Raw genomic sequence first — 21006 nt, 5'->3', positions numbered from 1 at the left:
AAGCCTTCAAGTTTAGGTCTGCTTCTTTTTGTGAACTTTATGTGTGTTTGTGGTTTAGTTTTTGGGCATGAAAAACTGGTTCCTCTAAGCTTCTGGTTCTCTCTTTGATTTTATATTGGAGTGGCCAGATTGCTTTTGTCTTCAGGAGTTCCCACAGAGGCCCAAGTCAGATAAGGATCAGATGCTCTCAGCTTTCTCCTAAGGTCTGGATCCCTTAGGAAAGATGGTGTCCTCAGGAATTTGGGGGTTGGACTGGCCTGGGAGCAGGGCCCTGGAAAGATGCTAGTCTTGGGCAGGTGGTGGCTGTGCCACCCAGAGATGCAAAGGGAAATGGGGGTGGGAAGAGGCCCCAAGGGCTCCTGGGGACTGCAGGGAGGAACTGGGTTGGTCTGGATGCAAAGGATCAGGGAGCAGTGGTAGTTCCCCTGGTGTCTGGGGTGTAAAGACGGAAGATACATTTTCGCCATTCATAACATATAATCGGGAAGTGTTTTGGGGTAGCCAAGCATACTTATGGTGCTGAAGAAAGTTCTGTTGTATAAATAAAAAGAGAAGCCTGTGCAGGTAGCAGTACATGTCCCTGAGAGTATTCATTCAACTTTCCCACATGACAAAAGGTTTACAGACCTTGTGTGGTGGTTTGAGTAAGAATGCTCCAAGTGCTTGAAAACTTGGTTCCCATTTGATGGTGCTGTTTGCAGAGGGTCCTGGAACCTTTAGGAGGTGTGGTCATGCTGGAGGACGTGTCACTGGGGGCGGGGTTTGAGACGTCATTGCCTTCCCCGTTTCCAGTTTTTCTGTGCTTCCTGTGCCTACCTGAAGATGTGAGTAAGCACTTAACTTTCTGCCCCTTGTACTTCCTACCATGTCTCCCTGCCATGGTGAACTCTTATCTGTCTGGACCTGTCAGCCCAATAAACAAATTCCTCTTATAAGTTACCTTGGTCCATGGTGTTTATCACAGCAACAGAAAAGTAACTAATAAACCTTAAATTTATTATTTTTTAAAAATATTTTATTTATTATTTTTATTTTATGTGTGTGAGTGTATTGCCTGCATGTATGTATGTGAGTGCACCTGTGTCGTGCAATGTCACGGACGTTAGAGAGGGCTTCAGATTCCCCTGAATTGGAGTTAAGGACAGCTCATAGCCACCATGTGGGTGCTGGGAATCAAACCCGGGTTCTCTGCAAGAGCAGTCAGTGCTCTTAACCACTGAGCCATCTCTCCAGTCCCTAAACCTTACATTTAAAGGACAGCAAAGCAGACTTCATTCAATGATCATTTAGTCACTGTGACACTAAGTGATAATATTCACCACGTACTTGCAGGTGTTGTCTTAAATTCCAGACAACTGATTTGTCTCAGGATAAAGGACCAAAGTTGTTTGGACAACACCAGCATCCTGAGGAAGTGTTGGCCATTAGGGAGCAAAAATGGTAAGATTAGTGGGTGTGGTGGCTCATTCCTGTAGTCTCAGGACAAGGGAGGTAGAAACAGGAGATCAAGAGTAACAGCTCATCTTTAGCTACATATGGAATTCAAGGTCAGCCTGGGCTATATGATACCCTGCCTTAAAACAAAACAATGCAGCAAAAAAGGTAAAACTCAGTGTCTTTGGCATGGCCAGGGTACTCTTTTAGATGCAAACATGACCCATGCATCTTGCTTACAGGGCCCATCCCCTTTTGGATGGTGGCTTCTCTAGACAGTCTCATGTATTAGAAGCATGCGAGTGTCTGATTCAGATGCACGTCCCCTAGTCCTCCTGCTGGTACAAACTGGTGTGACATGTGTCAACTTGGAAGCCCCTTTCCTTGTGATTTGCTCTCTGTCCTCTGCAAACTTGGTTTCCCATGGGTGAAACGGAACAAGGGGGATGGGAGATGGCTGAGTCAGTGCAGTGTTTGCCACGTGAGTATGAGGACTTGAGTTTGGATCTCAGGTACCCATGGGAAAGGTCAGGTGTGGTAGCACATACCTGTGATCCAGCACTGAGGAGGCTGCTCTTTGGGGCTTGCTGGCCAGCCAGTGTAGTGGAATCAGTGAGAAACCCTGTCTCATAATTTGGTGGAGATAGACTGAAGACATGAACCTCTGGCCTCCAAGCACACAAACCTGATGGGAGGCCTCCATTAATCCCAAACTATAAAGCAATCCTTGCTTTGCTGTATAGACCAGGCTGGCCTTGATCTCATAGAGATCTGCCTGCCTCTGCTTCCCTAGTGCTGGGGTTAAAGGCATGTGCCACCACACCTTAATCCTTGCTTTGCAAACCAACCGTAAGGCTCTGGAAACAAGCTCTCCCTAGACCCTTATCTATTGGGAAAGGATGCAGGCTTGAATTCTCTTCCCCACACATGACTCTGTTTACCTTCACAAAAATACCTAAGCTCCCTTCTGTTTTACCCTTGTGGCTACTGCAGACCCCCGCTGGTCAGTGGTCACCCCTCAGAATGATAAAGGACGATATGCATTCTATAAGGTTGGTTGCTGTGCTTTTCTACCTGTGACTCTTTCAACTTCTAATCCTAATATTTCCCCAGGTGAGAGTTAAAACTCCTTATTTCCTAACAATACCCATGTATACACGTCCACGTGTGCACACACATACACAAGCATGAACACACACACACACACACACACACTTAAAGAAAAAAATAAAGAAATAGGAGCCTTGCTCAAATGTGTCCTTTACCAAGTTCCAAGCTGGAGTCCCCAAGTGTGTGTATGGTATTGTACACACGAGGCTGATACAGATTGGAGGAGGGATGGACGCCAGGGAGGGAAATTGCTTAATGTTTGCAGAACAGGTCAAAAGATTCTCAACTAGGAAGTTTCCAGGCTGAGCAAACTGACAACAAGGATGTTTTAAGTTAACCTGAAGATCTTCCACTTGTACAAACAAAAAACTTGCATTCACGAACTCTCCAGGTTCTTTTGATATTTTTTCCCTTACTAGTAGTCAGTGAGGTTTCTCTTTGATGACTACCTTAGCGTTCTAGAGATAAAGTAGAGTTGATTCTGCCCCCCCTCCAGGACTGTGCGATGGTTACTTTAAATGACAGCTTGACACAAATTTGAATCACCAGAGTAGGGATCCCCAGCTAAAGAACTGCTTTTGTATGGGGTGACCCACCCCAGATGTGGGCGGTGTCTTCTGGTAGCAGCCCAGATAAAATGGGGCATGGCAGAAAGAAGATTATTCCTAGTTTGGCCTCCCTCTGGTTGCTGAGGTGCTGCTGATGCAGATTCCTTTGCTGACGTTGAGCCAGTGTTTCCAGACTTCCATCACTGACTGAGAACCAGCGGCTCTTCAGGAACTCTCTGAGTTTTTGGTGATCGGGACTACTGAGGCACCCAGCCCTGTGAACTGGGCAACTATGGGGGTCTCTGTCTCTCCACTGCTGGACAGCCACTGGGGACTACTACTCCACTGCTGAGGCTCCTCCCAGCCTCAAGGACCCAGCAACTACCAGGCTCTCAGCCACTCAGATGAGATTCAGCTGTTGTTTGAAGTAAATCGATTAATAGATTCTTTTACTATACATCCTCATCCTGCCAGCTCTGCTCCTCTAGAGAGCCCTGACCAATACACACTGTTCACTACTTCACAACTGTTTCATATATATCTCCTTATTCGTCAATGATATTTAATTACATAGGCATCATACTTACTGACTACATTTTCTTCCTTGGAAAAATAACTCAGCTACTCCACCAGCAAGGGACATGAATAAGTATGCACATCATTCGGATAAATATTTGTTATATTAATATATTGGGGTAATTATTGCATATGTATTGTTTAGCAGAACTGTGCGCAGGATAGGTTAAAGAAAGATGTACTAGATCCAGTTTTTGTGATCAAAATTCAAGAGAAAAATAGGTTGGGGTTTGATATGTCCATTGCACATGTATTTTGAACCTTAAGAAAAAATTCCAACATTAAACTTCATACCCTGAGACAGTCTTTTGGTTGAAGATAGGCTTACTGGATTTTAATTTGTACGAGGGAAGTGTTACTAATATTTCTTTGAGAGACTCTAAATTGGCAGAATGTTTACCTTTTATATTAGTCAGTTATGCAAGGGTCTTGTAGCAGTGAGATGTGAGCCTCTCTGGATTTCTAGGTGTTCCCACCTCCACCCAGAGCAGCAGCATCAGAACTCTGGGCTGACTGAGAGTTCTGTTAGACTAGGCCTGCTGCCATGCCAAACATTCCTGAGTCACGTTCCGACAGCCGAGCACGGCTCACTGCTGACTGTCCTGCGAACAGTGCTCACCTTGGCTCACCTCAGAGCCCATCAGCCTAAACTTGAGCTGCAACCAACTTATGCTGAGCACAGTCATTCTATGAACTTGGCCCTCATTATGAATTTCATTATGTTAACCTGAGCCTTCTGTTTCAGCCAAGAAAACGGACCTCTCCAGTTCTAAGGAACACCTGTTACCATCCTCACACTCTGTCTCTTAATTCTGGAGTACTTACACAGTATTCATCCTCTAGAGGGTAAATGTTTTTTGATTTACCATTTATTTATTTATTTGGTTTTGTGTGTGCACGTGTGTGCCACAGTGTGTGGGAGACTGGAGGACAACTTGTGGGAGTTGGTTCCTTCCACCATGTGAGTTCAGGGGATCAAACTCAGGCCATCAGGCTTAATGGTAACTGCCTTTACCCACTGAGGCATCTCTTCAGCCCCATTTATTTATTTTATGTGTGTGTGCGTGTTCATGTGTGTGTGCATACCTTTGTTGGTTGGAGGATAACATCAAATGTCAGCCTCAGGAACTCTAGCTCACCTTGTTTGAGACTCTCATTGGCCTGGTGTTTATTCATTATGCTAGATGGGCTGGCCAACCAGTCCCAGGGATTGCCAATTGCCTGTCTCTGTCTCCCTGACTCCCGCCCCTCAGCATTAGTTGTACAAAGGCCACCATGCCTGCTCTTTACACTAGTGCTAGAATCAAAGTCAGGTCCTGGTGCTTGTACCACTGAGCCATTCTCCAGACCCCTAGAGGCTGAATAATGTGAGTAGCCAATCCAAAAGTAAGAGTGTGTGATGTTACCCCTGGGAGAGGAAATAGTGAAGTTGACTTTGAACCTTTTACAGGCTGGAAAGGAAACTGTTTAGACGTATCTGCTTCACACCGCATTGTAGAAAAAATTCTTTCAGGGGAAGTCACAGAGAAGTCCAATTTAGGTTGAAGAAAGGGCAACTTCAATTTCTTTAACGTTTTCTTTTGGATTTATTTTTATTTTTGTGTGTATGAGTGTTTTGTACCATGTGTGTGCAATGCCTGCAGAGGCCAGAAGAGGGCATCAGATCCCCTGGAACTGGAGTTAAGGATCAAGTAAAAGATGTTAGCTACCATGTGGGTGCTTGGGAACTGAACCTGGGTCTTCTGCAACAGCAGCCAGTGCTCTTAACTGCTAAGTCATCTCTCCAGCCCCCATAACTCCAACGTTAAAAAAATTTAATTTAAAAATTTTTTATGTGTATGAGTGTTATGCCTGCTGTATGTAAGTACACCTGTGTCATACAATGTCTGTGGAGGAATGAGGAGGGATGGTTGCTAGCTGGCCTGTGGGTGCTGTGATTTGAACCTGGGTCTTTTGCAAGAAGTCAGTGCTCTTAACCACTGAGCCATCTCTCCAGCCCCAACTTCAGCTTTTTAAAGGGTCATTCTTTTGAGTGCTGTACTCTACACAATTTTAGTCCTGATAATGAGAAATACCACAATAAAACCAAAACTCACTCCAGCTATCCACAGACTATGTGAGGTTGGCTGAGCTCCAGTGTGTTTGAACCAATATAATTCCTGGTCCAGCAACAAATCTCAAGAGTTCTTTAGATTCTGGGCCGTGGAGAAGGCTCAGTGGGTAAGGGCTCTTCATCTGAGTTTGATCCCTGGAACCCACATAGTGGGAGGTGAGAACTGACTCCCACAAGTTGGCCTCTGACCACAAGTATGCTTTAGGATACATACTTCCCACTCACATTAAATAAATGTAAAAAAAAAAAAGGAGTTCCTTCGATCCTGTTGTGTTGAACTATCAAAACAAATAACCCTATAGGAATCTGAAACCTGGGCCTTTCAGTTGTTTACCAAATATGTTCATCATGGTAGTTGCTCCCACCACTCTTAAATTTGACAGGTTTGTCATCAAAAGGCAAGGCAGAGATATCAGTTTAAGTATTGGGAGGGAATCCAGAGACTTTGTGTTAACTGTCAGACATGTCTAAGGACATGTGAGCAAACTCAGGGCTCCCTACCCGCAAGCCACTGTTTCTCTGACTAAACTACTGCCTTTCTTTCACTTGTCCTCAGAAGCAGCCATGACTCATCATGTAGGTCCCCAATGATATGTCCCCGTCTTAGTTTTCTTCTCAAGACACAGTCTCATGTATCCCAGGCTGGCCTCGAATTCTCTCTCTCGAAGATGATCTTAAATTCCCGATCCTCTTGCTTCCATCTCCTGAGTGCTCACAGGCATGTATTATCGCGCCTGGGTTACACAGTGCTGGGATTTGAACACAGGGCTTCATCTCTGCTGAGCAAGCAGTTGACCAACTGAGCCCTGTGTCTCCATCTTTGAATCATCTCCACTCAGGGAACTTCAGGACCCCCTAGCTGACCCCAGGGATCCTCCTCCATCTTAGGTGGTGGTCCAAGTTTTTGCTATTGATTTGGAGCCTTGAAATCCTATTTACCTCCCTGAGGCAGGGCTGAGCAGCCACTCCTGCAGCTGACCTTGACGTTCCCTCTCACCTGCTGTAAGGACCATCTGCAGAGGAAGCTGATGCACCTTCTAGATCTGTAGCCACACCCATGTCTATTGCTTATGTTTTTGTTTGTTTCTTGTTAGACTCTAGATGTGCTATATATTAAGGGGTGACTAGAAATGGAACCTGTGCAGGAAGTCCAGGCTGGGCTTGGAGGCAAAGGGGATTCAGGGTAAGAGGGAGTGAGGACAGCGAGCTGGGCAAGAGAGGGAAGCCAGGGGATTGATAAGGCCTGCATAACTCTCCCCCCCTGCCCCCCGTGTAGGATATATGAGTGAGCAAGCTCTGTGAGAAAGACAGAAAAAACAGAGAGAAGGATAGATAGATAAAGGACAGAAAGACACAGAGAAAGAGAAAAAGACAGAGAGAGGCAGAGAGAGACAGAGAGAAAGAGGTATCCAGGGAAGGACAGAGAGACAAAGAGAGATACAGGAAGGAGATAGAGAAAAGAGAAAGAGAGAGAAGAGGGTGAGAGGAAGAGGGAGGGGAGAGGAGGAAAGAGATAGACTCTCCATGTCTCCATATGTGGCTTATTTTAGGCCTGCTTTTTTTCCCTCTTTCAATTAAAGGAGAGAATCCCGAAATCTCTGCAGGCCTCACTCATATGGGATGGAATGACTGTGTTCCAAAGCTGGGGATAAACAGGTCTTGATCTGTGCATGCTGATCTGCTCCAGGATAACGCCTTTTGAGAAATGCCATGTAACTCACATCCAGCTGCAAACATTCAACTGCATCTTCAATTAAACATCTAAACCCGGGGCTCAGCGGTTAAGAGTACTGACTGCTCTTGCAGAGGACCCGGGTTTGATTCCCAGCACCCACAAGGCTGCTACGAACCGTCCTTAACTCCAGTTCCAGGGGAATCCGAAGCCGCCTTCTGACCTCTGTGGCATTTCACAACACGGTTGCACTCACATACATGCAGGCAATACACTCATACACATAAAATAATAAATAAAATATTTTAAAAAGTCTAAGCCAGGCGTGGTGGCACACAGCTGTAGTCTGCAAAAACTATCTTCTTGCTCCAATGTTTCCAGCAATGATTCATGAATTACTTTGCAGTTTTGTTTCTTCATAGCATATTTTAAAATGTATTTTCACATCAGCAAAAAAAAAAAAAAAAAAAAAAAAAAAAAAAAAGTCTAAACTCTTTGTGTTCAGAAGAATCTGTTCTGTTTTTTCTCTGAAAATGACCCAAGTGTTGGATACACCTTTCCGTAAAGAGTTAGTCAACAGTAATTAGAAGTAGCCTTTGCCCATAAGAGGCTTAAGGACAGTCCTAGAATAAACCCACTAGCTAAAAAGGAGAGCTGGAGGTTTGCTTTTTAAAATTATTGGCCTCTGAGAAGAACAAGAATCAGGAGATAATTATGTTTAAGTAGAACCCTAACACTCTTGAACTTACTATGCGCAAGCTCAAGGTTTCTCTATATCTTAATTTTAATTATTATTTTTTTAATTTAAGGAAGATCCCTTTTGGGAAGGTTTCAGAAAGATGGGAATTACTGATGTACAGTGAGACTTGGATAAACATTCACATATTTATTAGTGCCAGGCCAACTTGAGTAATAAAATATAGATGCGATTGCTTACCAGACATTTCACAAGTGGAGAACATGACATTTTGCAGATTGCTATACACACTAGAAAATAGTCTCTGGTTTTTCTTGTTCTTTGGTTGAATGAGGGCCAAAAATTAAAAAAAATCATTACCAATGTCAATACTGATTTGCTAGTGTTTCCTTGCAACATGATTTTAAATACAATGGAGGAGGAGGAGGAAGAGGAGGATAGCTTTGTTAGATCCCATCAAGTTTAACTAAAGAGTGGTTTTAGACATTGGTGTTGAAGTGATAAGTGACTTTTTATTTACCTGGAAAGAGTTAGATACTCATGGTGGCAATGAGGTGACAGTTTTCTCCTTCTTCGCCACATGACTCAGGTGGACCTTAAAGAATCACTATCCAAGGACACCATGGCCGAAGAGTTCATATTTATCAACATTAAATAAACACTTGGTGAAGTATGCATAAATAGTCTTCATATAAACATGACATGACATTAAATAGTTCAGGCACAGACACACCACTGAGAACGCGTCCACTGTTGTCAACGTTGGTTGTAAACACCACCTCACACTGAATACAAAAGCAGCTTTGGCCGCAGCTCTGGGTTCACGACACGGATGGATGCCCCACACAAGGGAAGGATTCTCCACAGCCCTCCCACCCCCCACCCCACCCCCACTCCCCACACAGTTCCAGCAGAAAGAAAGGAAGTAACCCCAACAGTACAGCGGCAACAGTAACAGCACAGTAGCACCCCCTCCCCGAGACGCGGTGTGTTTGGGTGAATTCCAAGGAAAATGCAAAATTCATTTTTCACAATGTAAAGGAAATCAACTTGCAGCAACACTTTCCAGAGTACCACTCCTCCCCTTCCTGGGTGAAGGTTAAATAGCGAAGGCCAGAAAGCCCTGGCCCCTGCCAAATGACAAGAAGTGAGCCCCACTTTCTTTTAGGAGGTGCTGAGCAGCAAGAAACGAAATACACTTTCCATCAGCCTCTGTTACAATAATTCTTTTGCTCTTCCATATATATATACATATATATACATATACATATTGCTGTGTGTGACATTCAAAGGTGACTCTAGGATCGAGCTTCAAGCACTTTAGATGGCAGAAATTTAGTTTTGAAATGTTCAGATTGGATGACTAAATACAAATGTGTATACAAGTTCATTCTTTTGAGCTCAGAGGGGCCCTGATTCAGCTCTGTCGATGGAGCTACCAACAAAGAAGATTGTGTGCCCTCAGAGTCTAGTCTGAGACATGGTGCTGACTGACCCTGGAGACCATCTGCGTGGCACAGACCCGCTGAGAAGGCCTGGCAGCTCTGTGATGGATATTACTCTTCAGGGTGGTTTGTGGAAAACAGCCCCAGCGTCAAAAAACAAAACAAAACATTCAACTGGGCTTACTTCACTTTTAAATTGTATTAGGATCCTAGAGAATTTCAGTTACCAAAGTACTGAAAGCACATGTTGCAAGAACAATTGGCCAATTCAGTGTTTCCCATTATATTATATACACTATGTGTGCATGTGAGTGCCTCACACACACACACACACACACACACACACACACATATGTATGTATGTATACTTATACAATTTTATTTATACGAAACTTGAACTGCACAAAACAGTACTTTGTAAGAACCAAGAATCAAATCCACAAATAGAGTTTAACAACACACCAAAGAGAGGACAGAAGCTCTATCGGGACAAGAAGTGTTAGCTTTGCCACATATGAAATAATTTCTGAACCACAGACTCCCAGGCCTGCTGTGTTCCATGTGGGGTCTAGATCCACATTTTGGGGTCCCCTGAAAGAGGACAGCAACCCACTTAGTGAGGCTCATCTGTGATTCTTGAGCTAATGGGAATTAAAATACCCAGGCAAATCAATTTCAGAGTATAATTGCTGTGAGGCAATTTTTTCCCTCTTTAAGAAAAAACATTGTAAAAGTCTATTTCAGAATAAATTTCTTTATATTCAGCAGTATGCTTTTTTGTTTTCTGAACTGGCATTTGACTTTTTTATATTAAAACTCGTTTATTTAATGGATCAGTAAACAGGCAGCTTCTCTCCCGTCTGGGTGATAAAACCCTTTTTATCACCACTAGGAAATGCCCCCCACCCTCACCTGACTCCTGTTAGGCTGTGTGGGCTGATGTGTGCGTGTAGTCACTGCTATTGATAAACCCTCTTTCTACAAGGCCTGCTCTGGGACTCGCTTGTGGAAAATGACTGACTGTCTCTCCTGGTACTGTTGTTTACGTCTCTTCCTCTTGTCACATTGGCATAAGAGAAGCATCTTGAATGTGGTTCTGAAAGTTTTGTTGCACAGGGCATAGCACACGGGGTTCACGGTGCTGTTGATGTAGCACAGCCAGTAGCCCAGGTTCCAATAGGTTTTGGGTATACAGCTGTCACAGAAGGTGTTCACTAGGACCATGATGTTGTAGGGTGTCCATGTGATGATGAAGGCTAGCAAGATGGCACTGAGGGTCTGGGCAGCCTTCTTCTCCTTGATGAGGGACATCCTCTTCCGCTTGGTGATCTGACTTCTGGTTTTCAGGGCAAACCTCTTGGCCAACGTGGCTTCCTTGCAGGACAGAGGTAGAGTGGCCGTGTTCTTGTCCACTGAGGAGTTGGTGTCGGCAGTCTTGACTGTGTCCACGGCGGACTCTAACTGGATGGGAAGCTTGGAGAAGCCCTTTTGACAATTGTCACTGTCACTCAAGCTCTTCTGGGCCTGCAGCTTATTGGCATTCTTCTCCACATCCACAGTCCCCAGCTCCTCGTCGGGTACCTGCAGGTTGTCTGAGGAGGGCAGCTTGGTAGAGTTGAGGATGCTGTGACCCGGGAGCTTGAGCACAATGGAGTAGATGGCTCTGGTCTCTGAGCCAATGTCCTCCTCATCAGAGGAGGCGGAATTTTCCAGGGAGGCAGCTGCATCGTTGTTGTGCCAGCTGTCACTGCTGCTGTGGTCTTGGTCCACCTGCTCAGCACTGGGCTTCCAGCTCTTGGTTGTGAACCAGAAGTGACAGCGACCGTACTTCCTCCTGGATGAGCGTTTCATGCTTTGCTGCTGAAGTTCATAGCTGCTGCAGCTTCGAGAACTGCCTGTGGGGTGGACAAAGTTTTCTGCCTCGGCGTCTGTCCCAGAGGCCTGTAGCCCGGCCAACTCTTTGCTACGCTTTTCAGTTTCCTTATAGATCCTCCAGTATAAAATAGTCATGATGGTGACGGGCATATAAAAAGCAGCGATTGCTGTGCCGAAGGTGATGGTGGGCTCGCTGAGGAACTGAATGAAGCATTCTCCGGGGGGCACAGTTCTCTTGCCTACAAAGTACTGCCAGAACAAGATGGCAGGGGCCCATAGGATGAAGGAGATGACCCACGCCAGACCAATCATCACACCGGCTCTTTTGGTTGTTCGCTTGGCTCGGTACGTGAGTGGCCTCGTGATGGAAAAGTATCTGTCAAAGCTGATAACCAACAAGTTCATGACAGAGGCGTTGGAGGCCACATAGTCAATGGAAAGCCAGAGGTCACAGGCCAAGTTCCCCAGTGCCCATCTGTTCATAATGATGTAGGTAGTGAACAAGTTCATCGAAATGACCCCGATGATCAGATCTGCACAGGCCAGGCTTAGGAGGAAGTAGTTGTTGACGGTCTTCAGCTGTTTGTTGACCTTAAATGCCACAATGACCAGGATGTTGCCAATGATGGTCACCAAGGCCAGGAAGCCGGTTAAGAGGGCGATGAAGACCACTTGCCAGATGGTGTGACCCCCCAGAGGGTCACTGGAGGTGTCATTTGAGGAGAAGTTCCCAGCTGCCTGTGAAATGTTGTAGCTGCCGAAATGAGTGACCGTCCCTGGGGGCAGCCCTGCCTCTGAGGGGCTGTGTATCCAGGAAGAGCTGATGTTGGGAAACAAAGGAGAGGTTGTGCTGTTACCCTGCAAGGTCATTGTGGCTCTCTGACATAGTCTGCGGGGGAGGAAAAAAAGAGAAAAGATGGAGTTAGGAGAGAGAGATCTTTGCCCTCATCTGGGATGCTCTCTGGGTAGTTTACATTTTTCTTCATATACATGTTTTAAGATTAACTTTGTTCTTTGACAGTTACATACACGAGTACAATGCATGCTGATTACTCTCAGCCCCACCCACTGTGGTACTCAATCCTCTTTCCTTCCCATGGATATCTTTTTCACAATCCTACCTACATTATTTTGAGGCAGGGTCTCAATGTAATCCCAACAGTCCTGAACAGTCCTGGAACTCACTGTTTATTCTTTGAGACTGTCTGGCCCAGCCTCATTGGTGCACACACAAACATCTCTGCATCGCCACATTACATTTGAATTGTGGAAGGTGTGTTTCAAGACGCTGGATTCTGAAGCAGCAAAACACGATTGAATTTGTTCTCTGATTTGAAGGGTAAAGAGTCGATTGAGGGCATCCAGGACTTGCTTTGTTCAAGGTAGTATAGTAGCTGGGAGATCTGCAATGAGCATTGTGCTGTCCCCCACATAGCACATATCTTCCATGGATTGTTGCTATCAAACACGATGGTACCCTTAGTCCTCTGATTTACTTACTTCTCTTATTTTCAAACGAGGAAAAGATCAGATGCTTATATGGCGATTATGCAACACAGTGTTATCACCATCTGACTTGATAAATGGGTATGGTTCATTTGCATTTTATCCACCTGGACATTTAGACAACTGTGGTTCCAGACACTAGCAGCTTGAAGGTGACAGTCGCTACTTAAACGTCACTGGAATGATTCAAATCAACCCAAAGCAAGACAGAACGTGCTGCTAATCATTTCACATAGTGCTGTCTCTTTATTTTTATTATTTATTTAAGGACAGGGCCTTAAATTGCCCAGACTGACTTCAAATTTGCTATGTAGCCAAGGATGAGTGTGAACTTCTGATCCTTCTGCCTCCAACTCTGGAGTGCTGGGATTAAAGGCATGCACCACCACTCTAGTGTAAGTGGTTCAGAGGTAGGATTGAACCCAGCGCTTCCTGTATGCTAGGCAGGCACTCTACCGGCTGAGCTAAATCCCAAACTTTCAACATTGTGTCTTTAAAACATTATAGAAACACATACCATGTTGGTTCCATTTGCTAGTATACTCATTTCTTTTTTTATTGTTTTTATTTTATAAGTATGAATACATTGCTTGCACGCGTGTAAGTACACCCATGTCATACAGTGCCCGTGGAGCTCAGAAAAGGGTGTTGAATCCCCTGTAACTGGAGTTATAGACGGTTGTTAGCTGCCATGCGGGTGCTGGGAATCGAACCTTGGTCCTCTGCAAGTGCGAGAACAGTCAGTGCTCTTAACCTCTGAGCCATCTCTCCCAGCTAGTTGTTCATTTCTTTTATGCTCTCTGAAGAATCTTTACATTCCCAGGAGCTTGTTCACTGTAAAGAATCTTGGACATAGTAGCTAAGTTTCATTTCTGCTGGGGTTACCATGAAGCCCTGTTTACAGTCCACCTCAACCTCACTGCATCCTGTGTAGATACATCTACAGCAACTTTAAAGATCCCTCGCTCCTCAGCACTGTCCAGCCTCTGCTCTCTTGTCCCCTGGGAACTGACCATGTTCTGGTCTCTTGTTTTCTTGCTTTATGATTGATAGGATGATTAAATTACAAATAAATACAATATCAAATAATCCCAAGGGTTCATACATCTGTCTTGGCTCATCTTGTTTTCCTTGTTAATGATGTCACAGTGGGTATCTGTTATTTCTCATTCTTTTAGTTCTTCTTTTGAAATTAGCCTGCCACTCACATGGCATGCTTTGGAATAGGCATTTGCCAGCTGGTCCTGAGTCCTTGGCCACAGTAATGGACTCAAAGCAGATCCAAACATGGGGGACCAGTTTGAGGGGACTGATATGGATGCCGGGAAGATGGAGAAATTCTGTCATCTTTGGGGTTGTTGGGTGCTGGGCGCCATCTTGGTAACTGAAAAATCTGAGACTCAGGTTAAGGCAGAGGAAGGACGGGGGAAGGAGCAAGATGGGATGGAATCCCGGGCAACAGGGATGGTATGAGAGCCGGTCCTTTGAAAACTAAACGTAGTACTCTTAGTCAGCTCGACTTCCTTGACCTTTGTCATATGAACCCAAAAATTGCCTTTGTTGCTTGGGCTATTGGAGAAAAGCTTTAATCACCCGCAACTAAAGGTTCTTCAAAATATTTTATGTGTATGAGTATATTGCTTGTATGTATGTAAGTGCATCTGTGTTGTGCAATGCTCACAGAGGTCAGAAGGGTGTTGGATCTCCTAGAACTGGAGTTACAGACAGTTGTTAGCCACCAAATGGGCACAGGGAATCAAACCCGAGTCCTCTGCAAGAGCAACCAGTGCTCTTAATTGCTGAGCCATCTCTCCAGCCCCAACTAAAGATTCTTGATTAGTCTCTTTTGTCAAAGCAGCAAGTCTAGAGATCTAATATATAGTTTGAGGAACAAAGTTGATAAAATTGTATTAGAAAATTTTGTTAAATAAGTGGATTTTAGCTGCTCTTAGCAAACACAAATAATGATCTGTCACAACAGACATGAATCCATATCACTGTAGCCACCATTTAACTTTCTTGATGTATTTCATAATATCCATGCTGCAAATCTCAACTGTTACACAATGAAATTTGTTTAAAAAATTTAAAATTACAAGGAGAGATGGCTTAACCATTGGAGAGATGAGTCAGTGGTTAAGAGCTCTGGTTGTTCTTGCAGAGACCCAGATTCAAATCCCAGCACCCACATGGCAGCTAACAACTGTCCATAATTCTAGTTCCAGGGGATCTTACACCCTCTTTTGTGTTCCATGGGCACGGTATGGCATGGGTGCACTTACACACAAGCAGGCATGACACATACACATAAAATAAATTAATAAAAAATTTAAAATTATTTATTTCTGGGTGTGATGTACATGGGTGGGGCATGGGCACCATAGTGTGTATTCAGAGGTCAGAAGATAATTAGAAAAATCAGGTGTCATCTTCCACCGTATGGGTCCAGGGGATGGAACTCAAGTCATCGGGCTTGTGACAGGCACTGTAATCTGTTGTACCACTAGCCTAAATTTCCTGAAAAGAACATGAATCGAGGAGGACATATTGGAAGTCATGGGAGATTATGACAATGAGTATAATACTCTTGGTTATGCACATGTCCAATATGTGATACATATAATATACTTCATGGTAAGCAATATTTGAAAGCCAGTTAAGTGGACATTTTAGCATCCTTTATTTAGATTTGAAAGGAAAGAATAAGGCTGGAGCTATAACTCAGTGACAGAACGCTTGCCCAGCATGCATGGGGCTTTAGTTTCAGTTCTAGGCACCACAAACAAGAGTGAAATAGAAAACATGGAAAAAAAATTTGAGTACAGTTAGGTTATAGGGAAAAGTAAGAGAGTTATGGGGACTTTGTCCCTTTCCTCTAAATCATGGCATAAAGGTTTTATGGGGTTATAAATCAGAAAAACACGGAGATAAGAGTTTTAATTTAAAAAGAAACACACAACGTGAATATAATTGTGGAAGTGTTTTGAGAAAGTTAAAGGGCCACTATTTGTGCCAGGCTCTTTGGTTAGGATCAATTATAAGGAAAAAAAACCTCATTTTCCCCTCTAACCCATCTTGGTAGCTATTCTGGGAAAATGATCCAAAGCACTCAATTCTCAAACCTCTTGGGTTAATAGACAAGTCTAAAGTAGTTTCCCTCCATGGGAATCTAAATTAATTCTGCTTCTACTATTCTTTTGCTTATGATGACCAAGGAGAAACACCCAAATACCTTTACAGTCTACAACCATGATTTTATTTTATGTGTATGAGCATTTTGCCTGCATATATGTCAGTGTACCACCTACATGCACTGCCTGTGGAGGTCAAAAGAGAAAGTCAGATCCCCTGGAACAGGAGTTAGGGATGGTTGCTAGCTGCCATGTGGATGCTGGGTCCTTTGCAAGGGCAGTAAGCACGCTAACCACTGAGCCATTTCTCTAGCCCTACTAGCAAGATCTTTAAAAGACTATGTCATGTGTCTCCTCTTTAGAATCCTGTATACATCACTTTCAGGGCTTGCTTTGGGTCTCTGCTTTGGACAAGAGCATCTGTTTTCTGTCATAATCCATTGCAGCATTCAACAGCCCAAGTAACTTTCCCTGAGGCCATCACAATCTCCATGAATGGAGAGACCACATCCGGCCGCTAGGTGGCAAAGCTGACTCAAAGAACCACCTCTGTAGGAGAAGTTGCCAGAGCAGAAGGCTGTCACCAGGCCAGAGTGGTGTTATTCAGCTTAGTTCAGTCATGCGGTATGAGGAGGATCTCAGACAGGCTGGACGGAGCCTCATAATCAAACGTGTCTTTAAAGGGAGTCGAACGTGTGGACTAAGCCGTGTATTCATTTCAAGCTGTGAGGACAGAGAATTGCCTGATATGGTGTGACGGTTCTTGTGAGCATAACACTTTCCAATGCCAAAAGCGGAATAAATTCCATTTAAAAAGGAGAAAACGTGTTCATGAAAAGGTGGTGTATCAGACTACCTCCCTGGCTGCTGCCTTTCATAAGCTTTCATTCGACGGGACAACAAAAATGTAGGATGCTTGGAAAAGGTCTCACATCAACAGCACTTAGGCGAACCAGCAGCTGATGAAAGGCCAGGATTTTACCCCAGAAACACACATTCAAGTTGGATTGTTGCAGGTCTCCATGAGCACCTTTCAAGCCTAAAACTTTTAGTTTTGTTATTAGGATTTCTAAAAAAGCTGTATGAACTAAAAAGACAAAAGGAGTTTGTCTCGAACATTACTAAGACCCCCCTTTACCTGGAGGGGGTTAGCCCCCTCTCTTGGAAGTCTTCTTTTCTGAGAGGAGAGAAAATGTGGACTGCATTCCATTTCCTCAAACCTTTACAATATGAGATTTATTTAGTGTTTTTCGACACTGATGTGTGCACTGTTATTTATTCTGCTGTGATTTTTGTTTGGGAAGCTAAGGAACCATGCTTTGAGAAAACATCTATTGATCTTACACAACCGTGCACATAATTTTGCTTAAAAACATCCTAGGGGGCTGGGAGGTGACTCAGTGGGTAAAGCACTTGCCACACAAGGGTGAGGACCAAAGTGCAGATGCCCAGAATCCGAGTAAAAGCCGGGTGGGGTAGCACACACCTGCAACACCAGTGCTATGGTGAGACGTAAGGCAGGGGCGGGGATTCTCCGGAAGCCTGTTGGCCAGCTAGCTTGTGTTATTCTTGTTTTTGTGAAAATGAGGCAGAAGGTGAGTATTGACACCTGTGGTTGTCCTCTGACCTCCACATGTGTCCTGTGGCATGTATACATGTGCACTCACACCTAAAAACATGAGTACATGCATATCCATACATCATATATACACACACATGTAAAAAGGGGAAAAAAACTTCTAGTGAAAAACTCTGTATAATTTGGACTAAATGTTTCACATATATTAACACATGTACCACAAAGCCACCTGCAAAACAATGTCCATTTGACCAACTATGTCAAATAGTTATGTCTTTTTACAAGGTTCATATTTATCAGTGTGTCTGTCTTTATAGCTGGATATGTTCCACATGTCTGATTCATGTTCCTGCCTGTCTTCACATACCAACTGACATGTCTGTACATGCAACTATAAGTTGCAGGAAAAAAAAAAAAAGCAGGAGCTATATGTGAGGTAGACATGTAGGAAGCCCTAGCCACAGCAAGTTCAAGTCAGGAGATGCTTCAAACTCTGGTACCTGGAAGATCCCAAGGCCCTCTGATCTTGCTTCTTCATCTACAATATGATACTTGAGGCTTAACTAGGAATTCTATAAAGCACTCAGTAGACCTGTCTGGTCCCTGGTCCACAATAGTTTTCTTTTTTAAACAAATGGTTAGCTCAACTGAGTACTTTTCTCTAACTGGCTGATTTTATAGAATAGCCTTTTCTATGCCTAATAAGGCCTCACTTTTTTTTTTTTTTTGAGTCTAAAGTGATGGTTCTCACCCCAGGATGGTTTTGACCCTGGGGGACTTTGGCAATGTTTGGACCTGTTACTCTTGTCATAACTTGAAGAGAATGTGTTCTTGGCACCTGGTGGATCGACACTAGGGATATTGCTGGACATACTTTAAGACACAGAACAAAGAAATGTCTAGTCTCAGATGTCAATAAGACTGAGGTGGACAAACCCTGGCACAAACAGAGATGCTAGAGGTCCAGAAAAATGTCATAATACTCTGTTTTGCCAGGAAAATCTGGAAAATATCCTGGTCCTCATTAATGGGATAAACTTCAAGTCTCTTCAAGAATCATCTTGGACTGGGGGAGGCAGCTCAGTAAAGCGTTTGCCTTGCAAGCCTGAAGACCTAAGATGGATTCCTCAGGACCCACATAGAAAAGCCTGCTCTCGTGGCATGAGCTTATAATCCCAGTACTAGAGAGGCAGATTTTTGGGGTTTGTTGGGCATACAGCCTAGATTTAACTTGGTGAGTTCCACATCACCAAGAGAAACCAGTGTGTGAAAAAACAAGGTGGGGCTGGTGAGATGGCTCAGCAGGTGAAGGTACTTGCTCTGTAATCTGATGACCTGAGTTCCATTGCTAGAAACCATATAAAAAACTCAGATGTGGCAGCTCATGCCTGTATTCTCTGCTTCAGAACTCTTAAGGTGAGATGGGAGGCAGAGACTGGCAAATCAGCTGGACGCCAGCATATGCAGGAGGAGGGCAGAAATAACAAGAGAAATCCTGCCTCAAAGCAATGTGGAAGGAAAGAATTCTCGAAAAGTTATCCTTTGGAATCCACACACACACACACACACACACACACACACACACAGACACACACACTAAACACCAAGGTGGACTGCACCTGAGGAACCATGGCTGTCCTCTGGTCTACATCCTCCCCATTATGCTCACACAAACATGTCGCCTGTGTATACACGTACATATATACTCACTCATATACATACATTTGCACACACAGATCAATTCTCACTTAACTTCTATGGAAATCAGTCTTGACTTTCTGCCCATGGATGAATAACATCTTCATCCATTCAACTCTTTAATCCTAATTTCAGAATCAGTATGTTTGAGTGCCTACTGCAGACTTCAAGCTGGGGATATGGTGCTTGTTCTAGAAGAACCGCTGACTGGCTATGTCATCAACCAAATAAAATAGTTACAAAAGAAGAAGTGTTGGTGTTTAGCTTTGCAAGAGTCAGTGAGGAGGAAGCAAACGGGGAAGATGTTTTTTGTATCTTTAGGCATAAGACTCCAAGCTGGCCAGCAGGACTGCTCAGCTTCCAAACTGAGGAAGAGGCTTATGCCACGATCACACCCCAGGGTTTCCAGCATGCCCTACACTGGCAGTTTATGTTTCCTGGGCCACCATAGTAGAGAAGGTTCCATCTTCTTTTACTCAACAATTTCCACAGAGACAAAGCAATCTCTTTCCAATAGATGTCTTGTCTCCACTCTGTCTTTTTTCCTGGGTCTCCTTAGTCCCAGCCTGCCTGGAAGTCACTACGTGGACCAAACTGGCTTCAGTCTCACAGAGATCCACCTGCCTCTGCCTCCCGAGGGCTGGGATTAAAGGCTAGGGCCACCATACCTGGTGTTCCTCTCTGTCTTTACTGACCACAGCAAAGCTACCCTTTGGACTGGAGAACCTGTGACATGAAGGCTCACAAAGGCCTGCCTGGCAGGGAGGAACAGGGACCTGGGATCAAAATGACATTTTCTTTTCTTTTTAAAAAATATTTTATTTATTATTTTTATTTTTACTTTATGTGTATGAGTGTATTGCCTGCGTGTAAGTACACCTGTGTTGTGCAATGCCCGTGGAGGTCAGAAGAGGGCTTTGGGTCCCCGGGCACTGGAGTTATGGATAGTTGTTAGCTGTCATGTGGGTACTGGGAATTGAACTTGGGTCGTCTATAAGAGCAGCCAGTGTGTTTAACCGCTTAGCTATCTCTCCAGCCCCTCAAGATGACTGAACTAGACTTGAAAGGACTGGGAGTTCAGGGCTGGGGGCTTCAGATATAGTTGTAGGAGAGACTGGGGAACCAGCTAGGATTTTCTCAAAACTACATCGACTATGATGACACTCAGAGGGACTGACTCACAAGGAGTACACACTATGTCTCAAGTCAGGAAGTATAGCTGGGAGAGAGCAATAGCCCCACCTAACAGAACCGGGGTAAGCAACGGCTGTAGAGAAGGCAGGGAGTTCCCACACAAACCACATCTTGCAATGTCCATCTGCTGACAGACGTAATACAGTGAGCGATCTCCTTGGAAAATTGTCACTAGCACAAATAACTTTGAAATTGCCCTTTGCTGCCCCTGACATTATCCTTATATGCAGATGACACAGACTTATAGCACTGGGGGGACATTCGAGGTGCCAGACAGCCTGGGCTACATCCTGGTTCATCAGATCTTAGGACTTGAGGTGAGAAAAACCTGAGACTCTCAATGACCCTTTGGAAAATCTGGACCAATAATGACCCATGGTTGTTAATGAGATCTCAGGAAAATCCTCTGATAGAATTTTCACCAGGTA

General features: G+C 44.2%; 2 protein-coding genes across 4 annotated transcripts in view; both read right to left on the bottom strand.

The window, feature by feature from the left end:
• Positions 1-21006, bottom strand: part of Zmynd11 (zinc finger MYND-type containing 11) — a 581274-nt gene that overhangs the window by 203972 nt on the left and 356296 nt on the right. The window lies entirely within an intron of this gene.
• Chrm3 (cholinergic receptor muscarinic 3) overlaps positions 10376-21006 on the bottom strand; it is a 366971-nt gene continuing 356340 nt past the window's right edge. For both annotated transcript variants that reach the window (XM_029567476.1, XM_029567475.1), the window contains one exon: positions 10376-12359. In XM_029567476.1, the coding sequence (XP_029423336.1) occupies positions 10574-12340 (1767 nt within the window). In that variant the 5' untranslated portion in view covers positions 12341-12359 and the 3' untranslated portion in view covers positions 10376-10573. The remainder of the gene's footprint in view (positions 12360-21006) is intronic.

Source organism: Nannospalax galili, unplaced genomic scaffold (assembly GCF_000622305.1).
Source record: "Nannospalax galili isolate Female #2095 unplaced genomic scaffold, S.galili_v1.0 scaffold399, whole genome shotgun sequence".
Classification (NCBI taxonomy): domain Eukaryota; kingdom Metazoa; phylum Chordata; class Mammalia; order Rodentia; family Spalacidae; genus Nannospalax; species Nannospalax galili.
The sequence above is the reverse complement of the archived record's forward strand: the minus strand, read 5'-3'. Positions and strand labels throughout refer to the sequence as shown.